This window comes from Thermobia domestica, chromosome 14, assembly GCF_964235325.1.
Source record: "Thermobia domestica chromosome 14, izTheDome1.hap1.1, whole genome shotgun sequence".
Lineage (NCBI taxonomy): Eukaryota > Metazoa > Arthropoda > Insecta > Zygentoma > Lepismatidae > Thermobia > Thermobia domestica.
In genome coordinates this window covers 42,777,684-42,793,430 of record NC_137467.1, presented here as the reverse complement: position 1 = coordinate 42,793,430, position 15,747 = coordinate 42,777,684, and the positions used below count along the sequence as shown (strand labels likewise).

General features: G+C 37.0%; 1 protein-coding gene across 2 annotated transcripts in view; it reads right to left on the bottom strand.

The window, feature by feature from the left end:
- The window catches only part of LOC145669653 (putative cytochrome P450 49a1), a 117,189-nt gene that overhangs the window by 58,132 nt on the left and 43,310 nt on the right, over positions 1-15,747 (bottom strand). For both annotated transcript variants that reach the window (XM_081737903.1, XM_081737904.1), the window contains exon 5: positions 10,131-10,207. In XM_081737903.1, coding sequence (XP_081594029.1) covers positions 10,131-10,207 — 77 coding nt within the window. The remainder of the gene's footprint in view (positions 1-10,130; positions 10,208-15,747) is intronic.

Genomic DNA, 15,747 nt, shown 5'->3' with positions numbered 1-15,747 from the left:
ACAGGCAAACATGAAGAAAATCGCATTTTCAGGTACCGGTTCAAAATGGGAAGAAAAAAGGACCGCGAGATTTTAACTGATTCTTGTAGTACTCGTCGAGAGAAATCGACTAGTGAAGGAATTTTCAAAATCGGCGCAGGCAAGCATGAAAAAAAATCGCACTTTCATGTACCGGTTCAAAATGGAGAAGAATAAAGGGCCCGCGAGATTTTAACTGGTTCTTGTAGTACTCAACGGGAGAAATCGATTAGTGAAGGAATTTTCAAAATCGGCGCAGGCAAACATGGAGTAAATGGCATTTTCATGTACCGGTTCAAAATGGGGAAGGAACAAGGTCCCGCGAGTTTGAACCGCTACGTTGTATGTTCACGAATGTGCCCGTCTTCTCAAATTTAGTTAATTACTGTGACACTGAAACATGTAACACAGAGTCACATTGTGGATGACTCTGCAATCGGCAACCACTGCACATATACTCCTCCCGCCTCACAGTTTGATTATTTCGATCCATTCCTCACGTGCTAACGACATGGTTCAACATCTGCAAGAAAGAGGTAAATGTAACGTTCAATTGGCAATAGCTTTTCACCAAATTAAGCTGCATGAAATCTGATTGCATATTTGACATACTGGGAAAATTCTAGCCCGTGGCCATATGTATCACATATCCCACCAGTTCATAAAAATTTTAAACACAAAATTACGGTCGTCCGTGTGACGTACTCCCAAAAGGCCTAATGTGTATCACCCACCTCACATTCAATGAAACCACATCCGTGTAGAATTAAGAAAGGAACCTCTTATGATGTATACAGGATGTCTCAAACGTTCCCTATCATAGGGTAACTCTGTTATTATCAGAGTTACGACAAAATGTAAGAGGAAAAACATCTCGAAATATGACGTTTTCAATCTAAAGTGAACACTTTTTTAAAAAATCGGACAAGATGAATGTGCTGTATACTCTTTATGCACCCAATTTTAAATGAAAATGCAACGTTGTCATTTACCTGGACCCACGACATAAGTGAATGAAGTTACTGTTTGAAACGGGGGTTGGCCATCGACATGTTAGCGTAAAAGACAGTAACTTCACTCACTTCTGTTGTGGGTCCAGGTAAATGGCAACGTTGCATTTTCATTTCACATTGGGCGCATAGAGAGTGTACAGCGCAAACGGGTCATCCGATTTTAAAAATTCCTTCACTTTAGATTGAAAACATCATAATTGGATATGCTTTTCCCTCCTACATTCTGTTGTAACTCTGATAATAACAGAGTTACCCTATGTCAGGGGACTTTTGAGACACCCTGTATACCTTATTTAATGTATGTTTGATGTCACTATAACTGTAGTATAATTTAGTTTGTTTAAATTTACAATTTAATACAAGTAGATTCGGATTTACATGCGTAGGATTTTGTATGCATCTAACTAATGAATTCTTTTATATTTATGCTTAACTTAGTGACTTGGCTTTGGACTGCAACTGATTATTGTAACCCATTATTGCTTGAGAAGAAACAAGATATCCGAATCTTCATTTGGAGAAATCAAAGGTCTATTGGAAAGCTGGGGATTACAATCATTAATTTCTACATTTCAAGGTGCGTAGTAAATAATATATTGTGTTTATTGTTAAATTACTATTATTGGGTTTAGAATCAATGAAGCACTTCATGATATTTTATGGGGATCAAGATGGGTGCCGGATAGATAAGTATTTGAGCGTCAGGCTCTTATTTCTTTTCAATTTAATATTTAATCAATGATTATTTTTCTCCCTCATTATTCCACCAAATCGTATTCCAAGATCATATATCCATTTTTGTTCGATATATCCATATTTTTGATCTCTTTCATATTTCTATATTTTCGATTTTTGATATTGTTTATATTTCGATATTGCTGTATTTTTCGATATTTCGAACAAGTTTCGATAGTTTGTCGACATCGATTATCTATATCTAAATTCGGATATCCCAAAGCCCTATCGAGCACCCTCCGAAATGAAGTTTTTGGCTATGGACCTGATTAGGGATGCGCACGAGACAAGACGAGACAATTTTTGTTACGAAATTCGAGACAAGATAGAGCTTTTCCAATAGAAACGGATCCAGTTTTCGAGACGAGACAACTTTGGCGGCACCTTTTCGAGAGGAGACAACCTCAAATCTTTTCTCTTGCGCATCCCTAGACTTGATCATGAGTTATCAAAAAAAATGTTAATGAGAAATAACATGTAAATACAATATAGGTAGCTAAAACATTTTTGTTTTCATTCTTCAGTAATGCATTGTTATTAATCTCAGGGGGGGCGGTGGCTCAGTGGTAGAGCGTTCACCTCCGGTGCTTGGGGTCCCTGGTTCGATCCCAACTCGCGCCGTGTGGACTTTGTGGTGGACAAACACCTTGCTCGTGGGTTTTCTCGGGGTTCTCCCGTTTCCTCCCACTTTCTTCATTCCACCATTTCACTCATTTCTCATTATCACCGTCTCCTTATCCTAACCGGCATAGCCGTGGGACGTTAAACTTAAAGATTTCATTTTTTATTAATCTCAGCATTTTATAGTGTATTCTTAAGCTTAAGGTGATGTATAATTAAATTTTGAATTCAGTTAACTTATTTTGTTTCTCAGATTGTTTTTAAAATGTATGTACAAACGTTTATGTTCATTCTCGAGAGTTTAAAGTGACGTATAGTTATTAAACATAGTATTTAATATTGTACTCTTAACGTGGAAGTGATATACAGTTAACTTTAGAATTCAGTTAACATTTTTCTTTCTGAAATTGCTTTAAAAAGTATGTAAAAACGTTTTTATTTTCTTTCTTGAGTGCTAAAAGTGATGCAAAGTTATTAAGCTTACTACTTTATATTGTATTCTCAACCCTAAACTGATACACAGTGCGTTTTTGAATAAATTGTCAAGTTATTTGAGTGATGAACACTGGTAGAAAATCCTGACTACTACTGGAACATTTTGATTTTAAGGTGACGACTACTGGTGCAAGGATTTCAAAATATTGTTTTTCCTTCAAGGGCTACTCCTTTTTGAACTCTGACTACATGGTCACTATAGGAAGGATCAGTGAGTCTTTCCAACTATGGTACAGCTCCGACAGATTCACGATGCTCAGAGAAGAGACAAAATAGTATGTTTTCAAACTTAAAGTGAGAACCACTGGCGTTTTTACCTTGCTATGCAAAAGTAAGTGAGTACTCCAATGGGGTTCCAATGCGGTACCTAATTTCTGCATTTTAGATATATGGAAATACATGTCTCTAAAATGTAAAGAACTGATTTTTTTGGGGGGGGGGAAATAAATTATAGGTATGTGGGGCTTGCATACTTGACGCTACAATTCGGAAATTGAATTAAAATATGACTAACGGCTATCAAGATGTTGTCAAATAAAGGGAGGACCAACACAGTTAAGGGGTTTTCGTGTTAGATGCTAAAATTTCCGAAATCGGTCATGGAAAGTTAATAAACACCAGTAGCAATTTCATCTTAAAGTAATTAGATATCTTCATGGAGTGTTAGAACATCATGGAGTCTACCAAAATTAAATTTTAAAAGCTTTTGAAAATATAATCTGACATTTGTAAACAGTATTTGAAATATGTGTTTATCCAAAACTTCCAGCTAGTACATCTAACATCTGGAGAAACACTGTGAAATAAAAGCGTACGAGATCTTGAAATTTCGGAAACAATTATTGGTGGCAACAAAATTAAATAAGATGGTACTTCTATGGGTTAAATGAGTACCTCAGTACAATTTCGATCGAAAGATTAGTTCAGTCCTAGGTTTTCTTCAGGCAATTCCAAGGGTTCATCGAGCTGTGCAAAAGAATGAAAATTCGCTGTCAATATCTAAGATAGTAACCAAGATATAAGGAATTATATATTTTATGACGTAAAAACAGAGATCTTTACGGATTTGTACTTTTGGCTCTTTCCTATAAGAAAAAAATTCAGAAAACTACTGTATATACCTTAATAGACAATTCAGTGGGCGGGGACACAGTAGCTTAGTGGTAGGGTATTTAACTAATCTTTTTTTGCAGAAACTATTAGAGTATTCACTTAACCTGTAGAGATACGATCATACTTAACTCCCTATTTAATTTTAAAATTAAATAAAAGGAAATATTTCAGTGTAGCGACCCACGATTATGCATTTTAGTCTCAAGGAGATTATGATTAAAGCAAGTGAATGTTGTTGACAGAATTGATGGAATGCAAAGGTGGGAGGAAAGAGAGTACCCCGAGAAAACCCACGAATACGATGTGCACTACAAACTGACTTGACCGTGGATCGAACCAAGAACCCAATACACTAGAGGTAAGCACTCTACCCCTAAGCCATCGTGCCCTCGCCCATTTAATTGTCTATTAAGGTATATACGGTTGTTTTCTAAAATTTCTTCTTCTTACAGCAAATACTCAAAAGTACAAATCCATGTGGGTCTCTATTTTTACGACGTCATAAAATGCATAATTCCTTATATCTCGCTTGCTATATTAGATATTGACAAAAATGTTCACTTTATTTCAGAGCCCGATGAACGCTTGGAATTGTCCAAAGAAAATTTAGAGCTGAATTAATCTTTCGATCGAAATTGTACTGACGAGTCTGAGGTACTCACTTAATCCATATAAGTACCATCTTATTTAACTTTTGTTAGGATCAATAATTGTTTTCTGAAATTTCAAGATCTAATACGCTTTTATTGTATGGTGTCTCTCTAGCTGCTAGATGTACTAGCTGGAACTTTTAGGTAAATACATATTTCTAATACTCTTTACAAATGTCAAAATATATTTTACAAAACTTTTAAAATTTAATCTTGGTAGACCCCATGATGTTCTTAAACTCCATGGAAATACCTAATTATTTTAAGATGAAATTGCTACTGATGCTTATTAACTTTACATGACCGGTTTCGGAAATTTTACCACCTAACACGAAAACCCCATAACTATATGGATCCTCCCTTTATTTGACAATATCTTGATAGTCATATTTTAATTAATTTTCTAAATTGTACTGTCTAATATGCAAGCTCCACGTACCTATGGTGTCGCTTTTTATTTCACCATATTTCGGTAACTGTTAGGCGTACCGACTTGCGGTTTCGGTAAACACACACCTCTAACGTTCTTTAAAACGTTATTAAGACATATTTTAGAATATTTAGAAATGAGAGTTCTGGGAATATCATGGTACCCGAAAACCCCCATCAGGGCGTGTGTGTAGTGTATTTAATTGAAACTACTTTTGAGGTTGTTGTATGCCCTCGTAATTACGTTTCCGAAACTGCACCATCTAGTACGCAAACTCCACAGTTCTGTAGTGTCGCTCTTTATTTTCCCATATCTCGATATCCATAAGGCTTACCGAGTTGAGGTTTTCGGTAAACAGATGTCAGTTCCTTACATTTTAGAGACATATATTTTCATATATCTAAAAAATACAAACATTAGGTACCCCATGGTAGCCCGAACACCACTGAGGTACCCACTTACTTTTGAATGGTAATACATTTTGAGTTGTTGTTCAGCATCAATAAACACTTCATAGTTTTTCTACGTGCAACCCAAAAGTCCATACCTGACCGAACAGATTTTGTCCATTTAATCTCAAAAATGTTAAGATACTTTGTATTGTTAAGTACAACCAAATTAAGCACACTGAATATAACATTTTAAATATTTTCTGAATTTTGTTGCAGGTATTTCGTGCATCAAACCAGGATTCTGCTTGAAAGACAGTCAAAAGAAGCAGTGTAGGTTGTGGCTAAAAGTACGCCCTTTCTGAAGACAGACTCAGTTGTACTTACATTATTTTGTACGAATATATAACCCTAATAAAGATACTGTACTACAAATTATTTCTTTCTTCCATAAATTATAATAAAATATTGTCTCTGTTTAAAGAAAATGATTGTTAATGTTAAGTCATTTTAATTCTTTTTCTCTGTAATAAGAACATTATCCCTAGCAATATTTTTTATCTTTGTGCTATTGCGATTGGATGAAGTAAAATTCTATACGAAGCACTATTATTTCAGACATGCATTAATAACTAATGTATTGTTCTGTATGTAAGACAATGTGTATACTTAACATGTCTAGCGAAGGTGTTGTTTTAATACAGAATCTATAACTCAGCTTTTCAGTAGTCAACTTTATTGGGAATCCGAAGAAAGAAGTTTAAAAAAAAAAATGTTGGACTTACCAGCGTGTGTGTGTTCGAATTCTGGACTAATCCAAATTATCCAGAGAAATCATTATATATTTCTTTATTGCTATTTCAGGTGTATCCTTTTGTCCAAGTCGTATGAAACGGAGACTTCATACATCGCTATACTTTGTATGAACTATGTTCCGTATTTACTTAATCACTTTGTAACTTTCTCTAGTGTTGACAAGGCCGCAGGTGTCAATCGAATAGTTTAGTGTTTCACTCATGTCACCTTGTGACTAAGGTACGTCCTGTCGGTATATATATGGTACTGGGTTCAATTAGCGATAAAATACATTTTTAGCGTTAAACAAATGCAAAAATCTACACGAAATGAGATACCGTGATCTCTGACTTACGGATAACACCAAGCAACTAATGGTACTGAGTGTGATTGAGTTTACTAATTACTATTTGGCTAAAATCAGTGTTCCTTTATCTATAGTTCTTTTCGTGCTTTGAATTGCAAAGTTTGAAATAACCGTTTTAAATTATTGTGTATATATATCTTCCGAGTAATTCTGAGAATCATTGCTCTTTCTTTAAGCAATGTATGAGACTGTTAAATTGCTCTTTCCTTAAAATGTTGCACTAAGAAGGATGCATCCAGGAAAGTCCAAATTTGCAGAATGTCTATAGCAGGGAAGAATAAATATGTTTAGTCGATGGCTGCACAACGCCTCCGCTGTCACCACGTTGTCACACAGCGAATACAGCGAACGTTTAAGAGTATTCTGCACTTACTATTAGGTATCGGCCTGGGAACTTTGGCGCATCTATCCAGTCTCCTTCTTGGTGTTTTATTTTTAATGGCGAGTACTGAGTAGGAATCATATTGTAAGCGAATACGTTTCCGGCTGACACCACACTTTTAATTATTGCGACATTTAAAAAAAAAAAAAGACATACCTGTTAATTAAAATGTACAGAGAAGTTATTTCTGGAAAATTCTATTCAGGCCTCTTGTGGTAACAACTGCACTTTAGTAGAAGATACTATTAAGGAAAAGAATGAGGTAAAATAATCTTTATATCGTACAAGCAATGGATGATAACAGCTTAATAAATGATTGTACGTAAATCTTGTTTGAGTTTGAATATAGGATTGTATAAGGCTGTGCATTTTGCATTATTATTGAGGTGCTGCAACTAACTAACTGCAAACCATATGATAAATTCTTACAGTAATATATCACATATTGATTTACTCTGTATGGAAACGAAAATAGTTTAATATATGGTTAACCTCCTTTGTGCCAGGGGCGGATCCAGAGGGGGGCGATCGGGGCGATCGCCCCCCCCCCACAAGAGGAAACTTTCTTATTTTATATATAAATAAACCCATCCATAACAAGTTTGGAGCTCTTAAAAGTAGCAGTATTACCGCCGACCGCCCCCCCAGAAGTCCGTCCTGGATCCGCCCCTGCTTTGTGCCCATAATTTTAAAATTAACGCTTGTGTCACTTTTTAACACTTGACTTTGCAGTAGCTTTCCAACGAATTAGCAGGAAGCTCAAACTTATAGGACACCCTGCAGGTAAATACATTTCTTTGGACAGTTTCACTGCTCCAAACTAAGATTTGAAAAGTGTAGTATTGTTAATTTTATTATTATTGGCACAAAGGAGATCAACCATATTTTAAGCTATTTTTGTTTTCATACAGAGTAAAACAATATTTGACAACATTACAGTAAGAATGTATCATGCACTTTGCAGTATGTTGCAGCACTTTAATAATGGTGCACTATACGTACACTCTAGATCCTGCATATGTCCGATCAATACATGACAAGAAGGCAATACGTATTCGATACAGGTAAAATCTGTATATTTCATATGGACAACCTATTAGCTATATACATCCGATCTATACATTACATATGGCCAACCTGTACGCGACATACGTATAATCTATATGCTGCATGCAGACAGTCTGTAAGCTACATATATGCACTCTGTATGGTGCATACGGATATTCTGTATGCTGTATCTGGACAAGCTGTGTGCGACATAAGGAAAATCTGTATAATACATACGTACAATACGTATACTGTATCTAGTCGTACGTATGGGGCACAAGTACAATATAAATGCTGTCTCGGGGTTGAACGCAAGAAACATACGTACAGAACGTATATTGCATACTTCTTGAAATCATGCTCCGTCCTGATAGTCAGTGTATGTCGTCATTATTAACCCACATGCTACATACGACCCTGACGTCACAAAGCTAGATATCATCTCCGTATATACTTGTTACTGCAGATGACGTCACACGAATGACGTCATTGCACTTATGCAGACAGTACGTATAATACATACTTTTTCAGCTATACGTTTGCTGCAGGATGTTATATACGGTTGTACGTTAAGTCCAGAAACTACAGGAATTACGAATGTAACCTACGTTTTTAAGTATGCCACCTACAATTTTTTTTCTCAGTGCACACAAAATTGCACAATACATAACTACTTATCTATATGTAGCTATATTGTGCTTAATGATTTACATCCACCAGCCATTGTTCAGACTCAGAGTTTGATTTTATTATTATTATTATTATTATTATAGTAAAACCGTCAACTTCTTCAAGCCCATTGTCACTTTCTTTTTACTTTCAATGTACTAAATTTTTTAATTGGACATCGACCGGTCATCTTACTAAGCTTTTACCTTAGTCAAGCCACACCAGTTGATGCAGTCAGATAACTTGGTCGCAGTAGTAACTCATACCTTATACAAAATAACGCAATTCTACTGTGACCAGTTTTATCCTCCCCTTATCTTATCTGACCGTTAAAAATATCAAGACATGGTAGGACTGGTTCTATGTGTTAAAAGAGAGACATATATTCTTTCCCTTCATTGAAACAAAATTTGGCGGCTTTTTCTTTCAGTGTCCATAGATGGATAAAGTTTATTTAATTAGAGTTAACTATACGTATGGTTAACCATACAGTTAACCATATAGAAAGACAGCAACTCTTTCAAATCCTACCGCCGCCGTTAACTCTAACAAAAATTTTCCAAGGTCTCCGTTTTTTGGCACGCGAATGCCGAGAACATACTTCATGATGAACTAAATTTGGAAAGTAAAATAAATAGAAAGCGGAATGAAAGAGTAATGATTTAACTTCTCTCTTTTTCTCTTTTATTTTATTTATTTATTTTTAATTTTTGTCCTTCGTTTAATAAAAGACCTCCCATCTCTCTCTTTCACTCTGATGCTCATCTGTGTGCAAAATGACATCTCCTTGACCAGTGGTTCGAAAACAAAAAAGACTTCTTACCTCCCTATGCCTTATGTTTTGGCCAACATCGAGGGTCATTCATTTATATTGCTTTGCTTGAACAAAGCGGCTTTGGTTGGGAATGTGGACTCCGCTTCTGGAAACAAGAAGTGAGGTCCCAAGAAAGCAAGATAGGTTTTATCTACAACCTTGGAGTCAGGTGTTGGCGCTCGTAGTTTTTAGAAGGCAATTATCAGGGGTAAAAGTAGAAACTAATATTTGAATGAAAGGAAATTCGCAAAAATAATCAATGATCAAAATTATGAATTGTGCCAAACTACACACAAAATACACACACAGGACAAAATTGCACACATTTTGTGTAATTACACACACATTGGCAACGCTGAGAAGCAGAAACTACTTTAACTTTACCAGTGAAAATGACAGTATTTATAACCACGATTTATAATTACTATAATAGTCATACTAACAGTTAAATATCTTATAATAATTTTTGCGATATAAAATTCACTCCTGTAGTATAATATTTTAAATAATTAATTATGTTGTACATTTCCTTTATAAATATTAAATAAATACACTTTACGTTATTGTACATGGTGATCTAATAAGAACTTACATTCAAAGCTCCATCTATACATCTCTTCTAGAAAATTAGATGGTGTTTCCATATTTTCATCACGTAAAGAATAAATGCTGAAAAAATATAGAAATTAGATATATATGTTATAGGTAATATACAAGTATAACAATTTATTTGAAAAGAAGGGTTAAATTCCAAAGTTGGGCGTCCGTTTAAAGCAATTTTTTTAAAATTTACAGGAAAGATATGGATAATTTGATCATTTGTGTGCTTGATAATGTATGAGAGTCTCGAAAAAATCTGTTTATTTGTTATATATAAGCGGTGGGACTATACGGCGAGCGGAGGGAACTACTTGGCGCAAGGTAACAAAACAGTTGCATTGTGGGAAAGAAATGAGCATTTATGTTATCAACATGGCGAACGTACAAGGGCAATGAAGTAACAGTTTTAACATTTGTGAAGCAATACGTTGATAACGAACGAAATCTTTTAAAAGTTTGCGAAGAGCACGGATTAATGAACCTAATAACAAATTGCAGAAAGTGTGCAAAGGAGACAACAGCGAAGAAACGTGGCGAAAGCGGACGCCCAACTTCGGAATAAATGCCGAAAAGAAAACCACTGAACTTCAAATTTGATATTAATTTATCCGCGATTACAAGCGTACTAGTGGTATCCTAGTATATATATATATATATATATATATATATATATATATATATATATATATATATATATATATATATATATATATATATATATATATATATATATATATATATATATACGAGGCCTGTCTAAAAAGTATCCGACCTTAATTTTTTCCACGCAAAGTAGTGATTCTCAGGCGGCGCCACCGTGCACGGTGGAAGGAAGAACCTTAATGCGCATGCTTGAATTTTTTCACCGCGTTCGCATGTGCCAGTCGTGAGCTGGTGGTCGCGAAGTGAGGTGCTGTTGGTAGTGTTCGTCGGATTTAGTGTTTCTCGCAAGATGACTGAACGAATTGAGCAAAGATACTGCATCAAATTCTGTCAAAGGCTGGGTGATTCTCAAAGCCAAACAATTCGTAAGATTCAGCAGGTGTTTGGAGAAGATGCGATGGGTGTAACACAAATTAAACAATGGTTCAACCGATTCAAAGATGGCCGCACATCAGTCGAGAGTGAGCAGCGTAGCGGCAAGCCCCAAACTGCTCGGAATGCAGCTGTTGTTGAGCGGGTGCGAAATTTGGTGATGGCAGATCGCCGTTTGACAGTGCGGGAGATTGCAGAAGATGTTGGAGTGAGTAAAGATTCTGCACATGCAATTTTGCGTGACGATTTGAACATGAAACGAGTGGCTGCTAAATTTGTACCCAAGTTGTTGTCTCAGGAACAATAAGACACCCGTTTTGACGTTGCACAGGACCTTCTGGACACCACCAACACTGATCCTGGGTATCTGAATTCCGTGATAACTGGAGATGAGTCATGGGTGTACGGGTACGACCCAGAAACAAAACAACAATCGTCTCAATGGAAGCATCCCGATTCTCCAAGGCCGAAGAAAGCGCGGCAGGTGCGAAGCAAAATCAAGGTGTTGCTGACTGTTTTCTTCGATGCCCGTGGAATTGTGCCTCACGAGTATGCACCGGAAGGACAAACAGTGACAAAGGAGTACTATCAAGATGTTCTCAGGCGACTCCGTGACGCAGTCCGGGGAAAAGACCAGACATGTGGACAGCGAAGAACTGGCACGTCCATCATGACAACGCCCCAGCACATTCATCCCAATTGATCCACACGTTCTTAGCCAAACATGGAATTACAACCGTTCGCCAACCTCCCTACTCTCCAGACCTGGCTCCTTGTGACTTCTGGTTGTTTCCAAAATTGAAGACGCCTCTGAAGGGATCCCGTTTTGAGAGTAGAGAAGACATACATGCGGAACACGACGACGGAGCTGAACAACATTCCAAAAGAAGACTTCCAGCGGTGTTTCCAGCAGTGGAAGGATCGGTGGGCTAAGTGTGTGGAAGCACAAGGGGCTACTTTGAAGGGGATTAGGGTTCCAAATCTGTCAGGTATCCGCAACTATTTTTCTGGCCAAAGGTCGGATACTTTTTAGACAGCCCTCGTATGTATATATATGCTTTGAGATTTTCTAAACCGTTTCAGAGTTCGAGAGCATTTCTTATAAGATTATTACTAATAATAGTAATACGAGTACTTTCAACACAACAGTAAAAATATTAAAAATCCAATGTCCAGAGTATTTAATTTATTAATGGTTAGAAATGTCTCTATAATGTCTCTATAATGGCAAAATAATGCATATGGAATTAGGTACTTTTCACACGCAGACACTAAGTTGGGTCACCGAGTAGCGCCACTAATATGAACCAACCAAGCAACTGATATCAGACAGACACTTTTTTTTCCTTTTTCCTGTTTTAATTTCTTTCAACACCCATGTATTTTTTTCTTGCGAGGACACAAGAAATATACAGAAATAGTTCTATTTAGCACCTAGGTACTAGTAGCCATTACACTAGCCTGCGAATTTTAACTTTTGGATCATTGCATGAAGTATAGTATGCCACCTTTCATATTTCGGGTGTACAGAATTCAGAACAAAACTCGGTTTAGTCATTGCACATCAGGTTTTCTTGCAAATTGCATATTAACATTGCCAATATCAATGTATCTAATGGTTTATTGCTATTCATAACATGCTACGAATACTGGTACACTTACTAATACAAACAATATTAATATCTTATATTTGTATTTCTAGTGCTGTGTGCGACAGTAAGTTAACTCGTAATCACGATATTAGAAACAAACAAGGCAAGACAACGGGAAAAAAGAGCAATGTTTATGGATAAGCATTCACTATAAAACAGTAAGACTCTTAAACCAAGCAAACGTAAACTACATAGTGTTTTTGAATTTGTGCCCTCATCTGCGCCATTTTAAAGGAGGAAATAACGCACCCATAGGTCATGACATACCACACAAAATATCCACACTAGTGGGTTTTAGGCCTCTTCCCTGAGAAACTGCGTCTTGTCGCGGCCCGCTTGTGACTAGTGACAAAATCTTCTCCCTGCAACAACCAGTAGTCGGCAAGCCTGTTGGAATTCCAATTTCCTTGATAACGTCGTTCGAGTTCCTTGAGGTCCTGATGAAATTTTTCTCCTTGTTCCTCACTCACGACTCCAAGATTGTCTGGAAAATAGTCCAAATGGGAAAACAGCATATGCACTTTCAAACTCATGTTACAACCCAATTCTTTAAAACACAGTAGCATTTTTTCCACCATGTCTTTATAGTTTGGATCATTTCTGTTGCCAAGAAAGTTTTTCCTGCATCTCGGAAAGCTTGCCATGCTGATCGCTCGTTCTGGTCCATGACATTTTCAAAATTTGCGTCACTAAAAGGTTCCCTAATATCTGGCCCATCGAAGATGCCCTCTTAATCTTTGTATTACTGATGCCAAGAAATTTTTGACACAGATATTTGAAGTACTCACTTTCAGTATCTAGAGGTTTTACAAATTGCTTTATTAAGCCAAGCTTAATGTGAAGGGGAGTTAAAAGTACATCATGTGCATTAACAAGACCTGCACGTTTTAAGTTTTTCGAACCAACATTCCACTGCCTATCTGGCCATTCCTTTTGAGTCCAATAGACTGGCCTTGCCTGACTGTCCCACTCACACAGAAAGCTTGGGGATTTGGTATAGCCTGACTGTTGACCCAACAGAAGACCGATGACCTTAAAATCCTCACATATTTGCCATTGATGTTCGTGGTACTTTATCTTGTTTAACATCAAATCAATGTTGTCGTAGCTTTCCCTCATGACAACTGGAGTGGATGCTAGCAACTGGAGTGGATGCTAGCTTGTTCCCGTTGTGTGGGAGTACACATTTGAAACTCCGCTTGAAAGCATCGATGAAAAGTCTGCATTGGGATCGATCATAGTCAGGCGATCCTAATTGTAGTATTAACTCCGGAATGTTGTTCTCCAGAAAAGAAAGCAGCAAATTCTTGTGCACGATGCCTGTACCAATAGTACGTCGTCTCAGGTATCAACAAGTTTCCCCCCTTTAGTCGTGATCGCAGTAGTTCAGCAGATTCCTTTGTGAGACCAAGGTCACGAACTAAATTCTTTAAACCACTCTGTTCGAAAAGTATAGGCTCTGTTGATTCTTGTGGGTCAAAGTCTGAATCGTCATTGTTGTCACAAGGAGATTCGGAAGAGGCTTCGTTTAATTGGTCTGGTGGCTGTGGGACAAGTACGTCAGGACCATGGGATACTGGTAAACTGGCGGATTGAATTGTAGTTGGGCAAGCAATTTTAGCCCTGTTCCTACTGTTGAGACCTTTCATATTCACAGAACAAAAGTAGCAATTGGTGCTGTGGTCAGTTGGCTCATGCCACACAGTGGGGATTCCAAACGGCAATGCTCGTCTTTCACCTTTCATCCATTGCCGTAGTTATTCAATGCCTGTTCGACAAACCTCTTGTCCTGATCTCCCAATGTTATACTAAAATACGCAAGATAAGTCTTTTGCACAAAGGAAGTTAATTGCGCCGTTGTTTTATGGGCACAAATGTCCCACATATATAAGAGAACATATCTGGATTATTCTTACAATCTCGACGCTGCATTCCGAAAACTCCACGAACAAGCAATTCACTTTCGACACTAAATACTAAGCACACACCACGGCTTCAAAGCACCGAGCACAATTAGGTAGTTTACAACGAAACTGTATGAATCATTCGCAGGAAAAGCAATATATTAAACAAAACAATGCAGCTAGGCTTTACTGTCGTACCGTACCGCTAGACGGACACGACAAGCTGTTGTTTAGCTACTGCTACAAAATTTCATGCCATGAGAGTAATAGCATTTCAGCCAATCAGGATGTTTAGTCCTCCTGGTTTGAGACGCATATGAACGAATAGGTAAAACGATTATCTCGATTTTGTCACAAAATGTGATGTGATGAGACAAAACTAACCTTACTCTTCGTCTTAGGTGGCAATCACCACATCACAGAAATATATTGCACTTACGCAATAAAATCATCGCAGGCTAGTGTTATTAGACGTAGATCTGTAGCTTTAATTCAAACCACAGTAGGGGTCACAATGATTCAGTGGTAGAGCGTTTAGCGTGAAGGACATGGTTCGATGCCCGACCAAATAAGTTTGTAGTGGGTAACATCGTGTCAGTGGGTTTCCTCGGTTATTCAGTTTCCTCCCACATTGTCACTTTACCAATTCTTCCATCATCATTCATTTGCTTCAATTATCGTCTCTCTTAGCGTAACGGGCATACTTATGGGACGTTAAACTGAAAGATTACATTTCATTTTTCAATCACAGTACCTATCACCGGGAATCAAACCCGGCCTTGTGCGTAAGCAGCGAAGTTCTAACCACTTAGTCACGAGGAATCCCATCGATGTATGTTTGGTTTTGTCAACAACACATTTCCTTTCTTTATTTCTTTACTTTGAGGTTGAAAATTAATAATAATAATAATAATAATAATAATAATAATAATAATAATAATAATAATAATAATAATAATAATAATAGATTCCGGAAATGCTTAATTTGGGAAATAGATGTGGTTGGAAATCTTATGAT